Below are 17,868 nucleotides of genomic sequence, written 5' to 3'. Positions count from 1 at the left end.
AAATTATTTATAAAGAGAATTGTGCATGCTCATGACCATGGGAAACAGTCCAGCCCATCTGCTGGGGCAATACTGCAAATAATTCATACTCTGCCTTGAGTCTGCCTCCACTGGCTTCCAGGGCAGCTCCTCAAGGAGTTCTCAGGAAAGGCCAAATGGAGGCAGTCAGCACAAAACGTGCTAAGTGTTCAGCTGGCAAGCCCCAGTGTGTTTCTCTGCTGGGTAAGCTCTCAGGAAGCCAGAAGGAATTTGCCACATCAGCAGACTAGTGTTGGCAGCAGGTTAAGGCTTCAGGGAAGACCCCACAAGAAGAGGCCAACACAAGGATATGTTTCCTTTTGTTTAAAAATGTATCATAGGATGAACACTCAGAAAATATGAATGAGATGGGGAAGAAAAGAATTACCCATAAGCCTACAACCAGAAATAACCACTGTGAACATCTTGGTATGTATTTATTCCAGATATTTTCTCTTTCTCTCCTTCTCACTTCCTCTTCCCATCCTTTTTTCTTCTCCCTCTCCCTTTCCTTTTTTAAAATTCATATAAAGAACCATCCATGTAAGCATATCTATCCATGTACATATATACACATGCGTGGATATGTATATATAAAATAGGTCATACCGATTGGTTAACAGGGAAAGAACACTGTGTTGCACGTCCCCAGAAGGTACCATTCACTTCAGAGTCTGGGAGAACAGTGCCTTTTGGGCTGTGCCCTGCATGGTCAGCACGAGCATCACAGCAGCCCTGGGCGAGGTGGTGATTTAACATGTCTTCTCTCCCCTCCACTTCCAAGTTCGATCTCTCCTGGACCATGCACTGGGGATTTTTCTGGTTATTTTTTTCTTCTGATTTCTAGCGTAATTGTGCTCTGGTCCAATAAATACTCAGTTTGATTTCTCTTCTATTATGCAGCTATGCATTCTAAATTATTCTTTTAATGTTGCACACTATGCATGAATTAGTTCATTACAACATGAATCCCTGACTTTTTAGACTCTAATATAAATTAGTATTGATTTTTTTACACTGATTTTTTTTGCAAATCAGTGGAGGAAGTTAGTCTTTCAACAAATAGTGCTGGAATAATTGGATATTCACATATCAAAAAAATGAACTTTAATCTACATCTTAGATCATATTAAAAACTAACTCAAAATGGATCACAGACCTAAATAGAAATCCTAAATCTATAAAAGTTCTAGAAGGAAAAAAATCTTCAAGAGCTTGAGTTAAGAACAGATTTCTTAGATACAATGCCAGAAGTATGATCCATAAAAGAACAAATTGGACCTTATCAAAAATCAAAACACTATTACTCTTCAAAAGACACTACTAAGAGAATGAAAAGGCAAGCTGGAGACTGGGAGAAAATATTTATAAAGCCTATATCTGATAAAGAACTTACATCAAAACTATGTAAAGAACATAAAATCTCAGTAATAAGAAAAAACAACTTAGTAAAAACAGTCAAATGATTTAAGCTGATGCTTAAAGAAGATATGCAGATGGCAAGTAAGCAGAAGAAAAAATTCTCAACCTTATTAGCCATGAAGGAAATACCAGTGAAAACCACAACAAGATAACATTACATACTTTATTGAAATGACTAAAATTTAAAAGAAGGTACCAAGTATTGGTGAGGATGTGGAGGAAGTGGAATCCTCACACTGCGAATGAGAATGCAACATGGTACAGTTACTTTGGAAAATGTTTTGGCAGTTTATTTAAAAGTTAAGCATATGCCTAAAACTCCTAGGTATTTATGCAAGAGAACGGACAGCAGATGTCCATACAAAGTCCTGTACACTAATGCTCATAGCAGCTTTACTTGTAATAGCCAAATGTTGAAAACAACCCAGATGTCCCTCAACTGATGAATGGATAAATAAAGTTGGCAAAGGCATACAATGGAAGACTACTCAGCACTGTGAAGGAATGAATGACAAAGGACATGGAGGAATCCCAAAGAGGACTGTGCTGCATGAAAGAAGTCAGACAAAAAAAGGAGTAGATTTTTTTCATTTACACAGATCTCCAGGTAACGCAAGCTAATCTATAGTGACAGAAAGCAGATCAGTGGCAGGGAGAGGTGGGAGTGGGGCATGGATTGTAATGCAGGAGTGAGGGAGCACAAAGGGGCTTTGGGAAACTTTTGGAGGTGATGGATATGTTTGTTATCTTGATTATGGTGATGGTTTGATGGGTGAACACATATGTCAAGCTTTTTAAATTTTATACTTAAATATATGTATGTCAACTTTACTTCAAGAAATCTCCTAAAAAATAATACAGAGGGGCCAGCCCCATGGCCTGGTGGTTAAGTTAGTGCCCTCTGCTTCAGTGGCCCAGGGTTCACTGGTTCAGATCCTGGGTGTGGACCTATGTGTTGCTCATCAAGCCATGTTGTGGCGGCGTCCCACATAGAAGAACTAGAATAACCTACAACTAGGATATACAACTATGTCCTGGGGCTTTGGGGAGAAAGAGGGCAGGGAGAGGAAGATTAGCAACAGAAGTTAGCTCAGGGCCAATCTTCCTCAAAAAAAAATAATAATACAGAGTTCAGGTACACCTTTCACATAGCTTTCTCTAGTGTTAACAACTTATATATCCATAGTACAATTTTCAAAACCAGGAAGTAAACATTGGTACAATGCTATTAACTATACTACAGACCTCATTCAAATTTCACCAGTTTTCCTCCTAATGTTCTTTTTCTGTTCCAGGATGTAATTCAGGATTCCACATTGTGTTTGTCTCCCCTTAAGCTTTTCCAATCTATGACAGTTCCTCATTCTTTCTTTGTCTTTCATGACCTTGACACTGTGATGAGTACTGGTCAGTTATTTTTGAAGAATATCTATCAATTTGGGTTTGTCCTTTCTTTTTCATGATTAGATTGAGGTTACGTACCTCAGTCTGTACCGAGGGTACCACAGAAGTGATGTTGTGTCCTTCTGTACGCATTTTATCATGACATTGATGTGTCTTATTACCAGTGATTTTAAACTTTATCACTTGGTTAAAGTGCTGTCTAATAGATTTCTCCACTATTTTTCCCTTTGTAACTGGTAAGTATCTTGGAGAAATTTCTGCAACTGTTCTGTTTCTCCTCAAACTTTCATCCATCAATTCTAGCATCTATCAGTGTATCTTGCCTGCAAGAATTGTTACTACGATATTTACCTGATGATAATATTTTATTTCCCTCATTCTTTCTATATTAATTGGAATTCTTCTGTACAGAAATGTTATCCTTTCTCCTCCATTTATTTATTTATTCAATTATTCATACACTATAGGCTCATAGGTATTTATTTCATCCTATGGGTTATGATTCAATACTGTCATTATTTATTTTATTGTTCAATTCATTCCAGTTTTGGTCATTGGAGGCTCCTTCTAATTGGCTCCTGTGTCATTTTGACACATTTCCATTTTTTTTAAAAAGCATTTCCCTATTTTCTAAGCTCAGCTTGTATTTTTCTGGCCCAGGCCCTGGAATCAACCTCTTCCCCAAGGAGTCCTGGTTTATTTTACTGAAAAATAGTATTGAGAAGCCAAGATCTGGAATCTAAATATGCTCATTACTACTGGAGTATCATTGTTCCTAGGGCCTCTCAGCAGACAGAGCTAAAAAATATATATATGCATGGGCTGGCCCGGTGGCATAACGGTTGAGTTCACAAGCTCTGTTCAGCGTCCCAGGGTTCGCAGGCTCAGACCATGGGCACGGACATATGTGCTGCTTACCAAGCCATGCTGTGGCAGGCATCCCACATATAAAATAGAGGAAGACGGGCACAGGGCCACTCTTCTTCAGCAAAAAGAGGACTGGCGACAGATGTTAGCTCAGGGCTAATCTTCCTCAAACCAAAAAAAAGGAAGAAGAAAGAAATATATGGATCCATGGATACACATGGATCCATGGATACACATACCTTGATATTTATCTCTATGTGCCTGAATACATATTCATATATGTGTGTAAGTCATACTGATATTTCTAATTCCAGTCCAACACTACAAGGTTCTTTCTTGCCTTCCCTTTTCCTCATTTGTAGCTTCTTTCTCCATCAGAAGATTTATTTGGGCAGATCATTGCAGGCTTTGTCTCTGTGAACTATCTTGCAGTCAAGGTCATATTACGACACAACCAATAAATTGCCTTAACACTGGACTCCACGACCTCATTTCACGTATACAGCCCTGATCCTTGACAGCTTTGTATCTCTCCCCTCCTTTTAACGTTGAGAAATGAGAAAATTCAGGAAGCTGGGCTGTGTGGGTGAGGGCCCCAGCTTTGCAAGTGAACAGCTGCCAGGGTGTGGCACAGTCATATTTCTGGACCAAGCAGCCTGAGTGTCAGCTGCAGCTGATGTGCAAATCCCCCACAAGGAGTCAGAAGTAAAACAAGAGGAGACAGCTGTCACGCATCCTTCCCGCCTTCCCTTTTCCCCCCATGTTTCGGCATTTTGCTATGCTGAGTTGTTCGGGTTGGTGTGATTCTGCACATGGGAACTCAAGGGGTATCTCCCATGAGGGTAGCTGGGATGTCCGAGGCAGGAAGGGATGAGGGGCGTTGAAATTGGCTGTCACTCGGCAAGGGACCAAAAGCTGAAAGGAGCATCTCGGCGATCACTTGAGCTGGCACTCCTGTGTCCTCCCAGCCTGCAATTCCAAAGGCATAGACCTCAGCCTCATTTGTGAAGAATAACCATTATAAGGACAAGGGCCAGAACAGGTGGGACTTTTCTTGTTTTGTTTTATGTGGATGGGGATGATTATTGAAAGAGAGGTTTTTGCAATCACATAACAAAACGGTTGCTGTGGACATCTGTGTTCAGAGAAACCGATTTTTTTGTTACACAAAAACTCTTCCTCTTGATAACATGGATCAAAATGAGATTCTAGACATTATTGTTTTTTGCAGTAATTATACACATTCATTGCAGAGAAAATGAGAGCAATTCAAAAGGGAACAAAGCATATTTTAAAATGCTAAGATAGATCCACAGTTTGGTGATTATCCTTCTAGATAAATGGTTCTCTATGCAGCTCTGCACATAATTGAAAACAAATGAGATCTTGCCATACATGCTATTCTGCAATTTGGTTTTATTTACTCAACACTATGTCCTGGAGAGGCTTCTATCACCATAAATACAGACCCATGTCACCGTTTTAATGGCTTCACGGTGCTCTGTAACATCTATGTAGCACAGTTTCCTTATGGGTATAGTTCTTTTTTGTAACATTACATTCATGGAGATGTTGGTGAAGGCTGAGTGGAAACGTGTCTGATCAGGTTGGCAGGAGACTCTGAGGAGGAGTGGCTCCGCGAGGAAATGGGGCCTGCTGCCGAGTCTCTGATCCTCTCCGGGAGGAACATGACGCTGGTCGCTCAGAAGCTCCATCTTCAGCCGGACTGTCAGAGCCACCAGGAGGAGCTAGTGACCACAGCTCAGCGGATCCTAGTGGCCACCACGAAGGTGAGGCTGATGTCAGAGCTGGCTGGCTGCTTGGTCTGAACAGAGAGCTCACTGGTGGGAAACATGGATGGGGCATGTCATTCCCACAGTAGACACGGGCCTCAGAGAGAGAAATTTGCCCAAGTTTCTGCCAAGACTGTAGGCACAGAGTTTATTACCAATTTAATAAATGCTAAATGTGGAGGCTGGCATAGGCAGCCAGGTAGGCATACTGAGGTAGGAGCTATGATCTTAAACCCACATGTGGTCCCCTCATCCCCCACACTTGGCCACTAACCCCTAATAAAAAGGTGTCACTGAGGTGTTCATTTTCCACTCTACCCGAGACTGGAGCTATGGGGAGAAGCCACGGAAACCTCTACCACTGTCATGCTATTTGACAAACTGGCTCCAGAATGAAAGCTCTGCTGCATTGACCTCCAGCTCCAAGGATCTCATGGGGCCTGGATAACCCCTCACCTTCATTCTCCATCTTCAAGTTCCATCACACGGCACAACTCTTTTAGGGTGGGACGTTGCTCCTTGTTAACATCTATATGCCTTAAATATTATCAAATATTAATACCGTTCACCATTAAAACTTTAGTAGTGTGAGTTATCGGGGTGGATGTATTTGTAAATTAAGAGATCCTCATTAAAGTAAGATTGGGAATGGGGGGGATGAGAGAGGCGGAGCCAGAGTGCTTCCGGCACCTGCTGATGGGAGGAGGAGAGAGGAAGACGGTCAGGCTCGTGGAAGTGGCTGGTACCAGCTCGGTTGCAAAGGGTGATAGAGCCATCCAGGAGCGGCAGAGTCAGGCTCGGAAAGGCTACTCAGAGGCACTTCCTGGACAGGCCATCTCTCCAGCCCCCATCATCCTCATCCCAATAGCATGTCTTTCCTAAACACTCTTCAGTTCCTTGCCTGTTGGTTACCATGTAGATGGTTGACCGTTCCTCCTCTAACCCGGAGGTGGGCACTGCAAACCCAGATCGGACCCCGCATTTAATGTAGCTCAAATTTAAGAGGCCTTACATTTTCAGTTAAGCCAAACGTTTTCTTTAAACGTCTCTTCCAGGTGACTTTTCTTTATATGTCACTCCTAGATGAGGTGGCCTTTTTGGGGGAAGGGGACGCTGAGATTCTATACGCTTTAGTCTTGGGACGTTTGGACGCGGGGAGGGGGGAAGGCAGCTGCCCTTGCTCTCCCTATCGCTCCAGAAACGTGCTAGCATTTTCAAGCTTCTCTTCCCCTCAATGCCCGAGCAGGTCCTGCTCCTGGAAGACGCTGCGATGGCGAGGAAGGTGGTGCGGGCGGCGGGATGGTGCCTGACCTGCCTGGACGCGCTGGAGGCGGCGGGCGACGCGGCCTCGCTGCGCGGCCCCTTCGCGGATCTGGCCGCGGCGCTGCGGGGCCTGGGCGGCCTGACCGCGCGCGGGCCCGGGGGGCGCCTGGGCCGCGCCGGCCGCATGCTGCGGCGCTGTGTCCCCGCGCTGCTCGCGGCCGCCCGTGGCCACCTCCGGCGTCCGCGCGACCCGCAGCTGGCGGCCTCCCGGGGCCACGTTTTCGCTCTGACCAGGCAGACGCTCGGCGAGCTCCTGGCGCGGCTGGAGCCCGGCGCCGCGGCCCCTGCGTCCAGTGCCCGGAGCGGCGCGCTCCCCCGGCGCCTGCGGCAGCTGCGCGAGCTCCTGGCGGCGCCCGGGCCCGGGCAGGCGCGCGAAGGCCCGCGGGACGCGCTCCTGGCCGCCGTGCTCTGGCCCTGCATGCGCCTGGCCGCCTGCTCCGCGCCGCCCGACAGGCTGCGCCTGGTGGCCCTCTGCCGCCGGCTGCTGGAGCTGCGGGGCGCCGGCCGGCGCCTGGGCCGGATCGATGGGTCTCCGGGGACAGGCCTGGCGAGCCTACCGCCGGGGCAGGAGTGCGCAGCGCTGCAGGCCGCGACTGAGGCCCTCGCCCAGGGAGTCCGCGCTGGGTTACTGCGCCAGATCCTGGACACGTTCACCGACACGCAAAGTCCTCTTCAGAGGCTGGTCCAGGCCGCCTTGGCCGCTCCCCCTTTCAGCTCTCCGCGCGATGCCGAGGGCCAGCCAAAGAGCCTCCAGCTTCTCCTTGCTGATTTCCAGGACCAGGCCAAGCAGATGCTCAGAGTGGCGCACTTAGTCTGGGTTTGCTGCTCCCGACAACAAACTGGCAAAGACGTCGAGGCCACCACGGCGGGCCTCTGGGAGCTTGTGGTCAGAGTGCAACAGCTTTTCTCGCAAAGCCCCGAAGGGTCTGGTCCGGACTGGAGCCCCGCCGCCCTGCAGGCCGTGCTTCAGGCGTGGGCCAGGGCATCTGAAGGCCTACTGGCCTGTTTTGACGACGTTCTCAATATTCCTGAGTTCCTGGGTGTGTCCATTCAGGAAATGACCAAGCGCTTGGACTTCTTTACATGGGCTTTGAGGAAGAGAGATTCTAGAGAGTTTTCTCGACTCGTGGCATATTTACAGGGCCGAGCCACGCACATAGGGCAGGTGATGAGCAGGTATGTGGACCAAGATCGAGATCCCATTTTCCGGAATGGCCTGAGAGTCTTGATTCGGCAGCTGGAGGAATCTTCCCTGGTCCTGGGTGCAGCTGCTGAGCGCTGTTCAGGTGGGCACAGCTCTCAGGACACAGATGCGTTTTTAACCATGGCAAAGCATCTGATCTGCTCAGCTCAGAGCATCCGAGAGGGTCTGGATGGGACTAACCACCCAGATATCCTCAGCCCCCTTCGACACCAAGTCCAAAGGTTTGATATTGCTAAGAGACAGCCTTATTTTATTCTCCCCAGCCTTCAGGACTCCATAGTTTCTGAACTGAAACACCAAAGGGGCTCTGGGTTAGGGAAAAGTGATCTAGGCACCTCCTATCCGCCCAGGGACCATCTTTCCAGTCCCTGGATTCCTGGCACCCGTCCACAGAGGGGGGGCTCTCCACTTCCTGCCATCAGCAAACTTGTCCTTGCTGTAGAGAGCCAGGCAGTGACTTCAGCTTGCAGCAGCCTGCAGGATCAGGATGCAGCTGTGGATGCAGCTCAAGAGGCCTTGGCTAGGGAGGGACCACTGGGGTTGAAGAGGATGACTGGACTCGAAGAAATCTCAACACTGGTACCTTCTGCTAGTGACTTAGCAGGGGAGATAGCACATTGTACAACTGCTGGAACTGATAGGCTTGTGGAAGTGGCTCTGCAACTGTCTGGCAGAACTAGGGAAACCAGGCAGGGTTTAGTAGCCATGGCTGGTGACTGGTACCCTCTGTGTCAACAGCTATTTTGCAACGACCCAGCAGCTGATCTTCGAGAAAACATGGCAGTGTTTGTGGAGCTTCAGCAGAATTTAGCCTCAGTGGTTCAACTAGCAGCAAAAAGTGGGCCCATGGATTTGGGTAAAAAGGATTCTGACTCGACTGGGCATCCAGAAGCACTTTTACAAATGCAAGGCAGACTGCAGGAGGCAGAGACCCACGCTAAACAGCTGTTGGACAAGATTCTGGCCTCTGATGGCCTCCAAGACCTCAAGTCATGGGAGGAGAGCATTGAGGATGGGTGCCTTCTATGGTCAGTGACTATCCAAGACCTGCTCCAGTGCATGGAGAGGCTCAGCGGGAGACAAGGCCTGTTCTTGTTCCTGCGACAAGCTGTGAATGACCAGCAAGGGCTGCAGGAAGGGTTGGCTCAGGCAGCAGATGTTTCTCGGAGGCTACAAGAGGCTGCCAGGCTGTCTTCCCTACTGTGTGGGGAGGAGAAAGTAAAGGGTGAAATCTCCTTTCTGTGCAGGGAAGTTCATGTGCTCACAGAAGCTCTGCTGGATGTGGCACAGATCCTGGCCTCCTCCCCCAAACCATCACCCAGCCTGTCCACACGCTTTGAACTTCTCTACTTGGAGCTCACCCTTCGAGCCAAGGCCCTGACTGGCCATCTCAGCAGCATCAATGCAGACTATGAACATGCCCTCCAAGCTGCCTTCTGCCCAAGACTTTCTGTCTGCAGAGACCCCCAGACCAGGCCAGAAAGCTCCCTGGAAAGAATGGTGTCTGGTATCCAAGCTGTGCAAGAAATCGTGGCAGGAGGTCAGGAGTCTGGGCCCTGCCAGGAGAGTCTCCTTGTGGCTCTGGAGAGCATTCTTGTCCTCACCAAGGAGGTAGCCCAGAGGGTCCCTGTGGTCCGAGAACACCCAGAGGAGTGGGGAATGCACATCCTGGACTGGCTTCAGTGGGAGTGGGCAGCTAAGGCCCACCATGCTGTGACCCAGCTCCAGGCTTGGAAAGGTGGTCACACCAAGGCCTGGAGACTCCTGGCCCAGTGCTTGAAGCCCAGTAGTGAGACAGCAGTGATGAAGCCCAGTGATGAACAGGACCCTGTCCAGCGCCAGCTCCACCATGCGGAGGGTGCATCAGGAATGGCTGCAGCGGGCAGTATGGATTCTCAGGGTGCTGCCCCAAGAGACACCCCAGGGAGCTCAGTGGGGACCTGCACTGCTGATCCAGGCATCGCTGGGACAATCACAGCAGACCTGGGCACGGTGAGATAGTCAGCACCTTTCCTCCTCCCCCACCTCACCCTTCTTTTCTGGTAACCAGAGTCCCCTGTCAAGTTCCAGAAAAAGCTGCCTTGGTGCCTATGTGTGTAATTCACACCTGGCAGGCAGCACAGTGCAGCCTCGAGAGTCCAAGCTGGGGAATCGGACTCCTGGGCCAAGCCTGCCTCTGCCCAGCTCTGAGACCTCAGAGAAGCTTCTGAGCTATTTTGGGCTTCAAGATTCTAGTCTAGAAAATGAGAACATTGATACTTCCCTGGCGGAGGGTTACTGAAAGCATCCATGTAAAATACTTGCACTTGTCTGGCACATAGTAAGCGTCCTATAAGTAGTGGCTATAATAACTGACTTTTATGAGGTTTTTCCCAGTTACTCCAACTGGTGGTGGTCCCCCTTGTGGTGACTGACAGAGTCCTCCAGTGGAGCAGGCTGCTTCATGCCACCTTGCCCTCTGGGATGTTACCTCCCTGCTCCAATTGGGGTTCTTTTGTTTGCAAGTGGCAGGAATCTATGTTGAACCAGCACAGGCAAAATGAAGGATTGACTGGAAGGATGCTGGGTCTGTTCAATGGCTTCCACACATGGTCATTTCCTTCCAGGGCACCAGACAGGACAGTTAGGCATCACGGATCCCAAACACTTGATTGACTTATACTGACTGTGATCAAAGTCAGTGGGGGATACAGTAGGTTGGCAGTGCCCGAGAAGTTCCCTTGCAGACGTGCTCAGCCCAGCATTTTATGTACAACCTGATCTGTCCTCTTCTTGACCTTGTGCTCGGCCGCACAGACCATCCCAGGCCCTTCCCTGGCTCTTCTCCCAAGATAAAGCTGACCAGACCATGGGTTTCTCCACCCCATTAGTCTTTGTTTTTCTCATTAAAATGTCATCACCATGAGAAGGGGCCCTATTCCCAACATAGCTGGGGGGAGAGCAGGCATTTCCCTTTTCCCCTGCACCCTAAGTCCCCTCTGCTCAGATCATTCGAGGATTCCTGCATTTCTTCAAGAAGCTGTAGATTCTCCCTTCTCCCACGTAAGGCTTAAAAATTCACAGAGGGAAAGAAAACGTCATACGTTAACTATCCTGGGACCTGAGTGTGCGAGGTTTCAGTTTTTGTCAATTCTGGATGAATGGAACACAGAGTAATGGGCTCCTTGTCTCCTCTTCTCACTGTTTTCCTACATATTTGGAGAAAATTGCCAAGAACTGCTGGCATGTGGGAATCGGGAAATCCTCTGGATTCTCACTCTTCTTTATAAAATGATAAAAAGGCTGTTCACATCCCCACTGTAGTTTAAAGCTCTGAGAATCAGGAGTTTCATTAGTTCTGTCTTCTTCTTACAGCAGCAGCAGAGCGGCACCCCCGCCAGCGCCCCTGGCTGTCCAGCCTGGCTGCGCGCTGATCTGGACCAGCCTCTGCCGGAGGACGGCAGCGCGGACAGTGGGAACAGAATCACCCAGATTACCCGGGAGATGGCCAAGGAGGTGTTCCTAATGGCCCAGAGTTTGAGGAGGAGAGGACGCATCATGGTACTTGGCCTTTGTAGGGGAGGAAGACATTTCCTCTTCCCAAATGTGCGTTCGTCTGGCTGGAGAATGAATTAAATTCACATGAGACAGAATAGCAAGAGAAAATTAAACAAAGCTTTATGAGGAACCATGGCCCGGGGCCTTTCTTCCTGAAGGAAGAAAGGGCACCAAAGAAGTGGGGTGCACATAGTGGTTATATACCCCCAAACAGGGTGTTTCACATGTGATTGAAATGTCCCTCCCACAATAGTCACAAGATTGCCCTGTCGGCACAGTGCTTGATGGACACAGCAGGTAGTGGTCTGCTGTCTCAGAGGGCGTAGCAAGAGGCAAGTCTATTGTCTTGAGCCGGGTGGTCACAGGTGAGCGCAGCAATCAGTTCCTAGCCTAAGGAAAGATGCTTAATCCTTAAGAAATGCCAACGTTGGGAGGGGGAGGGAAGTCAGTTACAGGAGGTTAGCAGCCTAGCACAATAAAATGCAGATTTAAGTCCTTGCCTTTGGTATTGATTAAGAGTTTCTAGAGAGAAGGTCATCTTTCTTCTTCCTGGTACAGAGAGGGAGGCACCTTTTACAGATAGAGATTTACCTTACAAACGTAAATGTGTCCTAACAAAGGGCAAGTTCCATTCCTCAGAGCCTCCTTGCCTGTCCCAGTTTATCAAAAGCAATCAGCCTCAAATAATCCTGATGCCAAAGAGACATATCTTGGGGTGGCCAATTCCAGGTCCCCACACCTTCATGGGGTGGTGGGAGGAAATGGCACCATGGGGGAAGTGGGGCTCCCAACTACTGTCCCCCAGGAGCCGGGCCAGCAGGGGCAGCTCCCAGGAAGGAAGGGCGGCACTCAGGGGCCCCTGGGCACTTCACATTTTTACATGCTCTCTTCTTTCTCTCTCTGGGCATATCATAAAGCCCACTTCATTTCTCTCTTCCCCTCTGCTTTTGGGCTCAGTTACAGAGGCTTTGTCTTATTCCACCAGGACAGATAATTGCCAGAAGCTGCAATTTGGTAAAATCAAGGACTCATCCACATCCCAGCAGGATGAACTGAAGGGAGCCATTTACACCTTTAAAAATTCCGCAAACTAGAGCTCACAGGGCTTGACCTCCTGCGGGATGAGAGCCGTGCAGGGCCAGCCCAGCCTGGAGAGGAAGGGGGCTGCTTCAATCATGCGTGACTGGTTCTAATTCTCTTTGGCCCTCTTCTTGGTTAAAGTTAGTTAAGCATTGTTTAACATCCACACACCAACACTGAAAAAAAAGAGTCCATTTACTAAATGTGTGGACCAGAAGGAAGAGAGAGAATGGCTTTCCAGTGTAGGTCTGCTGGGTACTGATGGCTCCAGAATCCATGACTGGGCCCCATAGGGCCCCACCTTCTCATTCTGGGTGTAGGGGAGGGGGCCCAGAAGAGAAGGCTGGACGTCAGGGCACCCCCTGATGAGGTGACTGCAAAGCTGAGCCCAGCAGTCGTGCCACGCCCAAGACTCGGGCCTCTCCTTGTCCTGTCCCTCCTCCCAACCCCTGCCCAGTCAGTTTCTCAGTCAGTTACCCTAAGGTCATTAGATCAGAAGTGGGCGTGGTTACCTTTGCTGGCTGACTCTCAGTTTCTTTCCAAATGTCTCAGATACTCTAATTTATACAGGACTTGGGTGCTGGCCTTGGTGTGTGGCTGAGGGGCCAGGAATATGCAAACCCTCCATCCCAGGGAGTTCCCTAGGGAAATGTACACTTACAGGAAATGACAAAAGGAAAAACAAAGGATAATTTTCTATGGTGAGGCTAGTGCCTGGTCAAGTGGAGTGACTAGGCAGCATTCTCCCCCAAAGCCTTCAAATCCTGGTCTTAACACCAACCAGATTCTAACAGCCAAAGTACCTGGTACTCTTGAGAAAAAAAGAGAAAAGAGTTTAAAATGGCTGGTTAGGGGGCAACCGGCCGCATAGGAGTGAAGGAACTAAGATTCCCTGAATTAGAACACTGAGAGTCTGTGACACTAACTTAAGTCAGATGTATTAGCAACTCTTCAGCCCCGAGGCTGGGGGTGGAGTTGGAGGAAGCAAGGAGGAAGGTGGGAAGGTGTTCCTTGGAGAGGCAGAAAACGTAAGCGTCTTCTTTCTTGGCAGAGGTCTACACAAGACTCTTCTCATGTGGTTTGAGTTTTCTCTGGCACCTTTGAGACCTGGGTTTTGAGTTCTGGAATATTCCGGCTTGACCTCTTCAGTTGAGCCCTTCTCCTTCACACATGGAGGTGATCTTACTGAAGACTTTCCACAACGTCATATTTCACATCTTCATTTGAACACTTTCTGTGTGCCAGCAGAGAACAATGCCAATTCCTCAAGTCATTATCCAGGTTAAGGAACTGTAGCAATGTGTATAAAATAAAATATCCATGGGACAAAAGGGGGTTCTTCTCTCACCCTCCCCTCATCCTCATCCTTTCAGTATTCCTTTTCATTCTTATCCCAAAGACCAATGATTCCGAAATCAGGTAATCAAACCCACGTTTAGTACTGGGAGAGAGCTGACAGATGCAAAGAGCTTGGCCAGACCCGAGCCTCATCCAAGGAGAAGCGAAATCCATATTTTAGGACTCATTTGCTAACTGGGGTGCCATATCATAAAACAAATTCTCAAGGGTCTGAGGATCCACATATTCTCCTGGGACATCATAAAGAAGTGGTGCTGCCTTGGATGTTTTGAATGGCTCTCGGTTTGGGGTTGCGACATCAGTCTTTAGAAAAGAAGGGGCAACGTTGTGCCAAACGACCTGGCAGGTTTGGCTAATTTAGGAACAGCTGTTTGAGTCCTGTGTTTCACAAAGGCTGTCTCTGTTCCCAAAGGTTTCTCCCTCTGGTCTGCCACGGAGTTTGGGATTGCTTTGAATTAGGCATTGGACATGCCTGTACTCACTCCTTTCTTATCTGGAATTGCCAATACGTCTAATAAACTAAGCCTCTAATGCTAGGTTTAATAGAATTGTTTTCTCCTTACTGGAGAAGCTGAGACAGCACAATATGTGGAGAAGAGGGTGCCAGGAAATGGTTCCCAACTAGGGCCAGCCGTTATGAAAAGAATGGGGCAAGGAAAATTAAGCTCTGTCCATTAAGTTAGTGTCCATTCCTCATGGCATTTAGGGTCCCTCACCAGGGCAGGTACAAAAGAGTCTGGCCCCATTTTTGATCTCTGCTGACAGCTTTCAAGCCCCCTCCCCCCCTTCCCTTCTTGCTCCTCATCTGGGCAAGTCAATAAAAAAGCCCAGGCATTGCCTTCTTTGGTGCCAGTGGTCAGTTCAGACCACACAAGCCCTGGCTGATGAGTGGACACCCGCGTCCCGGCGCCATCCCCAGCCACAACAGAAGCCAAGCCAGTCTCCTTTCCTTGCTCTCTGAAGCTGTTTTCCGACCTGGTTGGGAGCCTGCCCTGCTGTCCCCAGAAAGCCTCATTCTGTGAGTACTAAAACTGTCCATACCTTCTTGGTTCATGTGTGGCATCATCAGTCTCAGCGTCTGAGCCAAATTTGGGGAGGAGGGGCCACCCTGTCTGCAGGCTGGCTACATCAGCAGGACTTGGGGCCCTTCCTGGGTTTTCCTCTGGCCCCCTATTTTTACTTTCCTGTGGCCTGTTGAAAGGCCATTTACCTGCTCATCCCAGACAAGCAGGCGAGGTTTTTTTTGGGCTCCGCATGACCAGGAGCAGCCCACCTTTTACCTGTGCTAGCTGCCTCAACATTCACCACTATGTTTAAGAATTTATTTGGATAAAGGGCTCTGTTGCTCTTAAAAAAAGAAAGAAAGGAATGGAAACTGCTGATCTAGTCCAAATCTCTCTTTTCAAATGAAGAAGAATAAGGCCCAGAGAAACTAAAATTTCAAATCAGGGGCCGGCCCAGTGGTGCAGCGGTTAAGTGCGCACGTTCCGCTTCGGTGGCCCAGGGTTCACCGGTTCGGATCCCCGTGTGGACATGGCACCGCTTGGCACGCCATGCTGGGGTAGGCATCCCACATATAAAGTAGAGGAAGATGGGCACGGATGTTAGCTCAGGGCCAGTCTTCCTCAGCAAAAAGAGGAGGATTGGCAGCAGATGTTAGCTCAGGGCTGATCTTCCTCAAAAAAAATAAAAAATTTCAAATCAGCTAACTAAGGGGTGACTTCTGTCCCCAGCCCATTAATTACTGGTTCCCAGCTGGGAAGCTCTACGTGTGACTGTAGTCCTTTGCGCCAGCCAAGACCCCATTCAACCGGGGTGTTCTCCACACCTGGCCCTTCTTAGGGGCTCATTTCTCCCTTGGGCCTGATGAAAACTAACTCTGAGCCCGTGCAGGCCACAGCTCCCGTGGAGAAAGGGCTAGCTCGTGACCAGAGGCTGGGCTGCCTTCCCTTCAGCATCCCCCACAGACAGATGGGCCTGGGCCACCTCATTCTGCTGGTTTCCAGGAGAGTATGCTTCTTACTAACTCAGGAGAGGCTGTTCTGGAAGCCTGCGGAGGCGATTCAGGAGATCATGGTTTAAACCAAGCTCAAATATATTCATTCTGGGGCTGAAGTAAGTTGTGCCAAGCAAGTTTTGGATGCTTTCCAATTTACTGCCAATTTCTTAGGGAAAACCTGTGAGGGCGGTGTTTACCCACACCTAACTCTTTCATTTCTTTTGATATAGACCAAAGATCAGCTCATCACCTCTGCTAGGAAAATTGCGACTTCTGGACAAAACTTCGCCAAACTTATCTGCATCATTGCTAAGAACTGCACAGATCAAAGATGTTCCCGGGAGCTTCTGTGTGCGGTAGAGCAGATTCAGACAGTGAGCAGCCAGCTCCGCATCATCTCCGGGTAGGAGCCGGCTTCGGTGGAAACTGCTTGCTCCACTTTCTCAAGACCCAGAGGGAGGGCTCAGAGGGGGCTTATAATTCCTTTTTTTTGTTATACTTCTTTTCATGTTTTATCCTCCAAGAATCCACATTTATTTGGGAATATCAAATATTGAAAATATAGAGAATTATTACAGAGCACAAAAAACATTTAAGCCACTGTTATCTCCCATTGTATCACAAATATATTATATCTGATAATATACATAAGAAAGAAAAAAAAGATTTAACCTGGGAAACTAGTTCCTGAGGAGGTGTGAACATAAAGTAAACATAAGGATTTTTTTTTTAAAGATTTTATTTTTCCTTTTTCTCCCCAAAGCTCCCCGGTACACAGTTGTGTATTTTTAGTTGTGGGTCCTTCTGGTTGTGGCATGTGGGATGCCACCTCTGCATGGCTTGATGAGCGGTGCCATGTCTATGCCCAGGATCCAAACTGGTGAAACCCTGGCCTGCTGAAGCGGAGTGCGCGAACTTAACCACTCGGCCATGGGGCCGGCACCTGAGTCTTTTTAAAACCGTATCCCTCAGAACTTAGGAGCTCTTCCCCGTTGGTCCATCCTCCCTTCACGACACTGTGCACTCCCTCCAGGGGTGCTGCTGTGCTCTCATCACTTCACGGTTAATCTGCAAACACAAATGACTGATCTCTGCTTTATAATCACATTTAAATTTTGACCTTTAGTTCTCTATTTGTTTTTATACTAATCATATCTAATGAAGTCCCAGTTATCTATAAAAAATACACTAATTGCAAAGTGAAAGCACTGTGAATGTCATCTCCCTAAGAAAAACTATGCCGGTACGGATTTTGTGTTAAGATTAATTCATTTAATGTGCCCAAAATCTGGACTTGAGCAGTTTTTGTTAATTGTCTCCATGTAACAGCTTTCATGTCGATAATATAGAACATCGTAATGTCAGTATAGAATGATTTCATTTCAACCTGAGTCCTTGATACCTGCAGTGGTGCATTTGTCAGTAACAAACTTTTATTAGTAATTTACTTATCTTATGGAAAAGCTTGATAGTTAAAACCGTGATCAGTTATTGTGAGGCATAAAAATAACATCACCGGGGCTGGCCCAATGGCGCAGTGGTTAAGTCCGCATGCTCCGCTCCAGCAGCCCACACTCCCTGGTTCGGATTCCAGGTACAGACCTACACACCGCTTTTCAAGCCATGCTATGGCGGTGTCCTACATAAAATGGAGGAAGATTGGCACAGATGTTAGCTCAGCGACAATCTTCCTCAAGCAAAAAGAGGAAGATTGGCAACAGATGTTACTTCTGGGCCAGTCTTCCTCACACACACACAAAAATAACATCACCAACACCAGGGTGTATAAATTGTTTTAAACTAAAAATAAAACCTGGTTACTGTTCCCTAGGAAATAACATTTCAGGTATGTAATCATCTCA

At 48.0% G+C, this 17,868-nt stretch overlaps 1 protein-coding gene across 1 annotated transcript in view; it reads left to right on the top strand.

The window, feature by feature from the left end:
• Positions 1 to 309: 309 nt before the first annotated feature.
• The window catches only part of LOC103544047 (uncharacterized), a 31,383-nt gene continuing 13,824 nt past the window's right edge, over positions 310 to 17,868 (top strand). The window contains exons 1-5 of the mRNA XM_070573614.1: positions 310 to 447; positions 5,318 to 5,501; positions 6,751 to 10,023; positions 11,386 to 11,571; positions 16,237 to 16,409. Of these exons, the coding sequence (XP_070429715.1) occupies positions 5,358 to 5,501; positions 6,751 to 10,023; positions 11,386 to 11,571; positions 16,237 to 16,409 (3,776 nt within the window). The 5' untranslated portion in view covers positions 310 to 447; positions 5,318 to 5,357. The remainder of the gene's footprint in view (positions 448 to 5,317; positions 5,502 to 6,750; positions 10,024 to 11,385; positions 11,572 to 16,236; positions 16,410 to 17,868) is intronic.

The sequence above is a fragment of the Equus przewalskii genome, chromosome 14 (assembly GCF_037783145.1).
Source record: "Equus przewalskii isolate Varuska chromosome 14, EquPr2, whole genome shotgun sequence".
Taxonomy (NCBI): Eukaryota; Metazoa; Chordata; class Mammalia; order Perissodactyla; family Equidae; genus Equus; species Equus przewalskii.
This window is presented reverse-complemented; position numbering and strand designations above follow the sequence as displayed.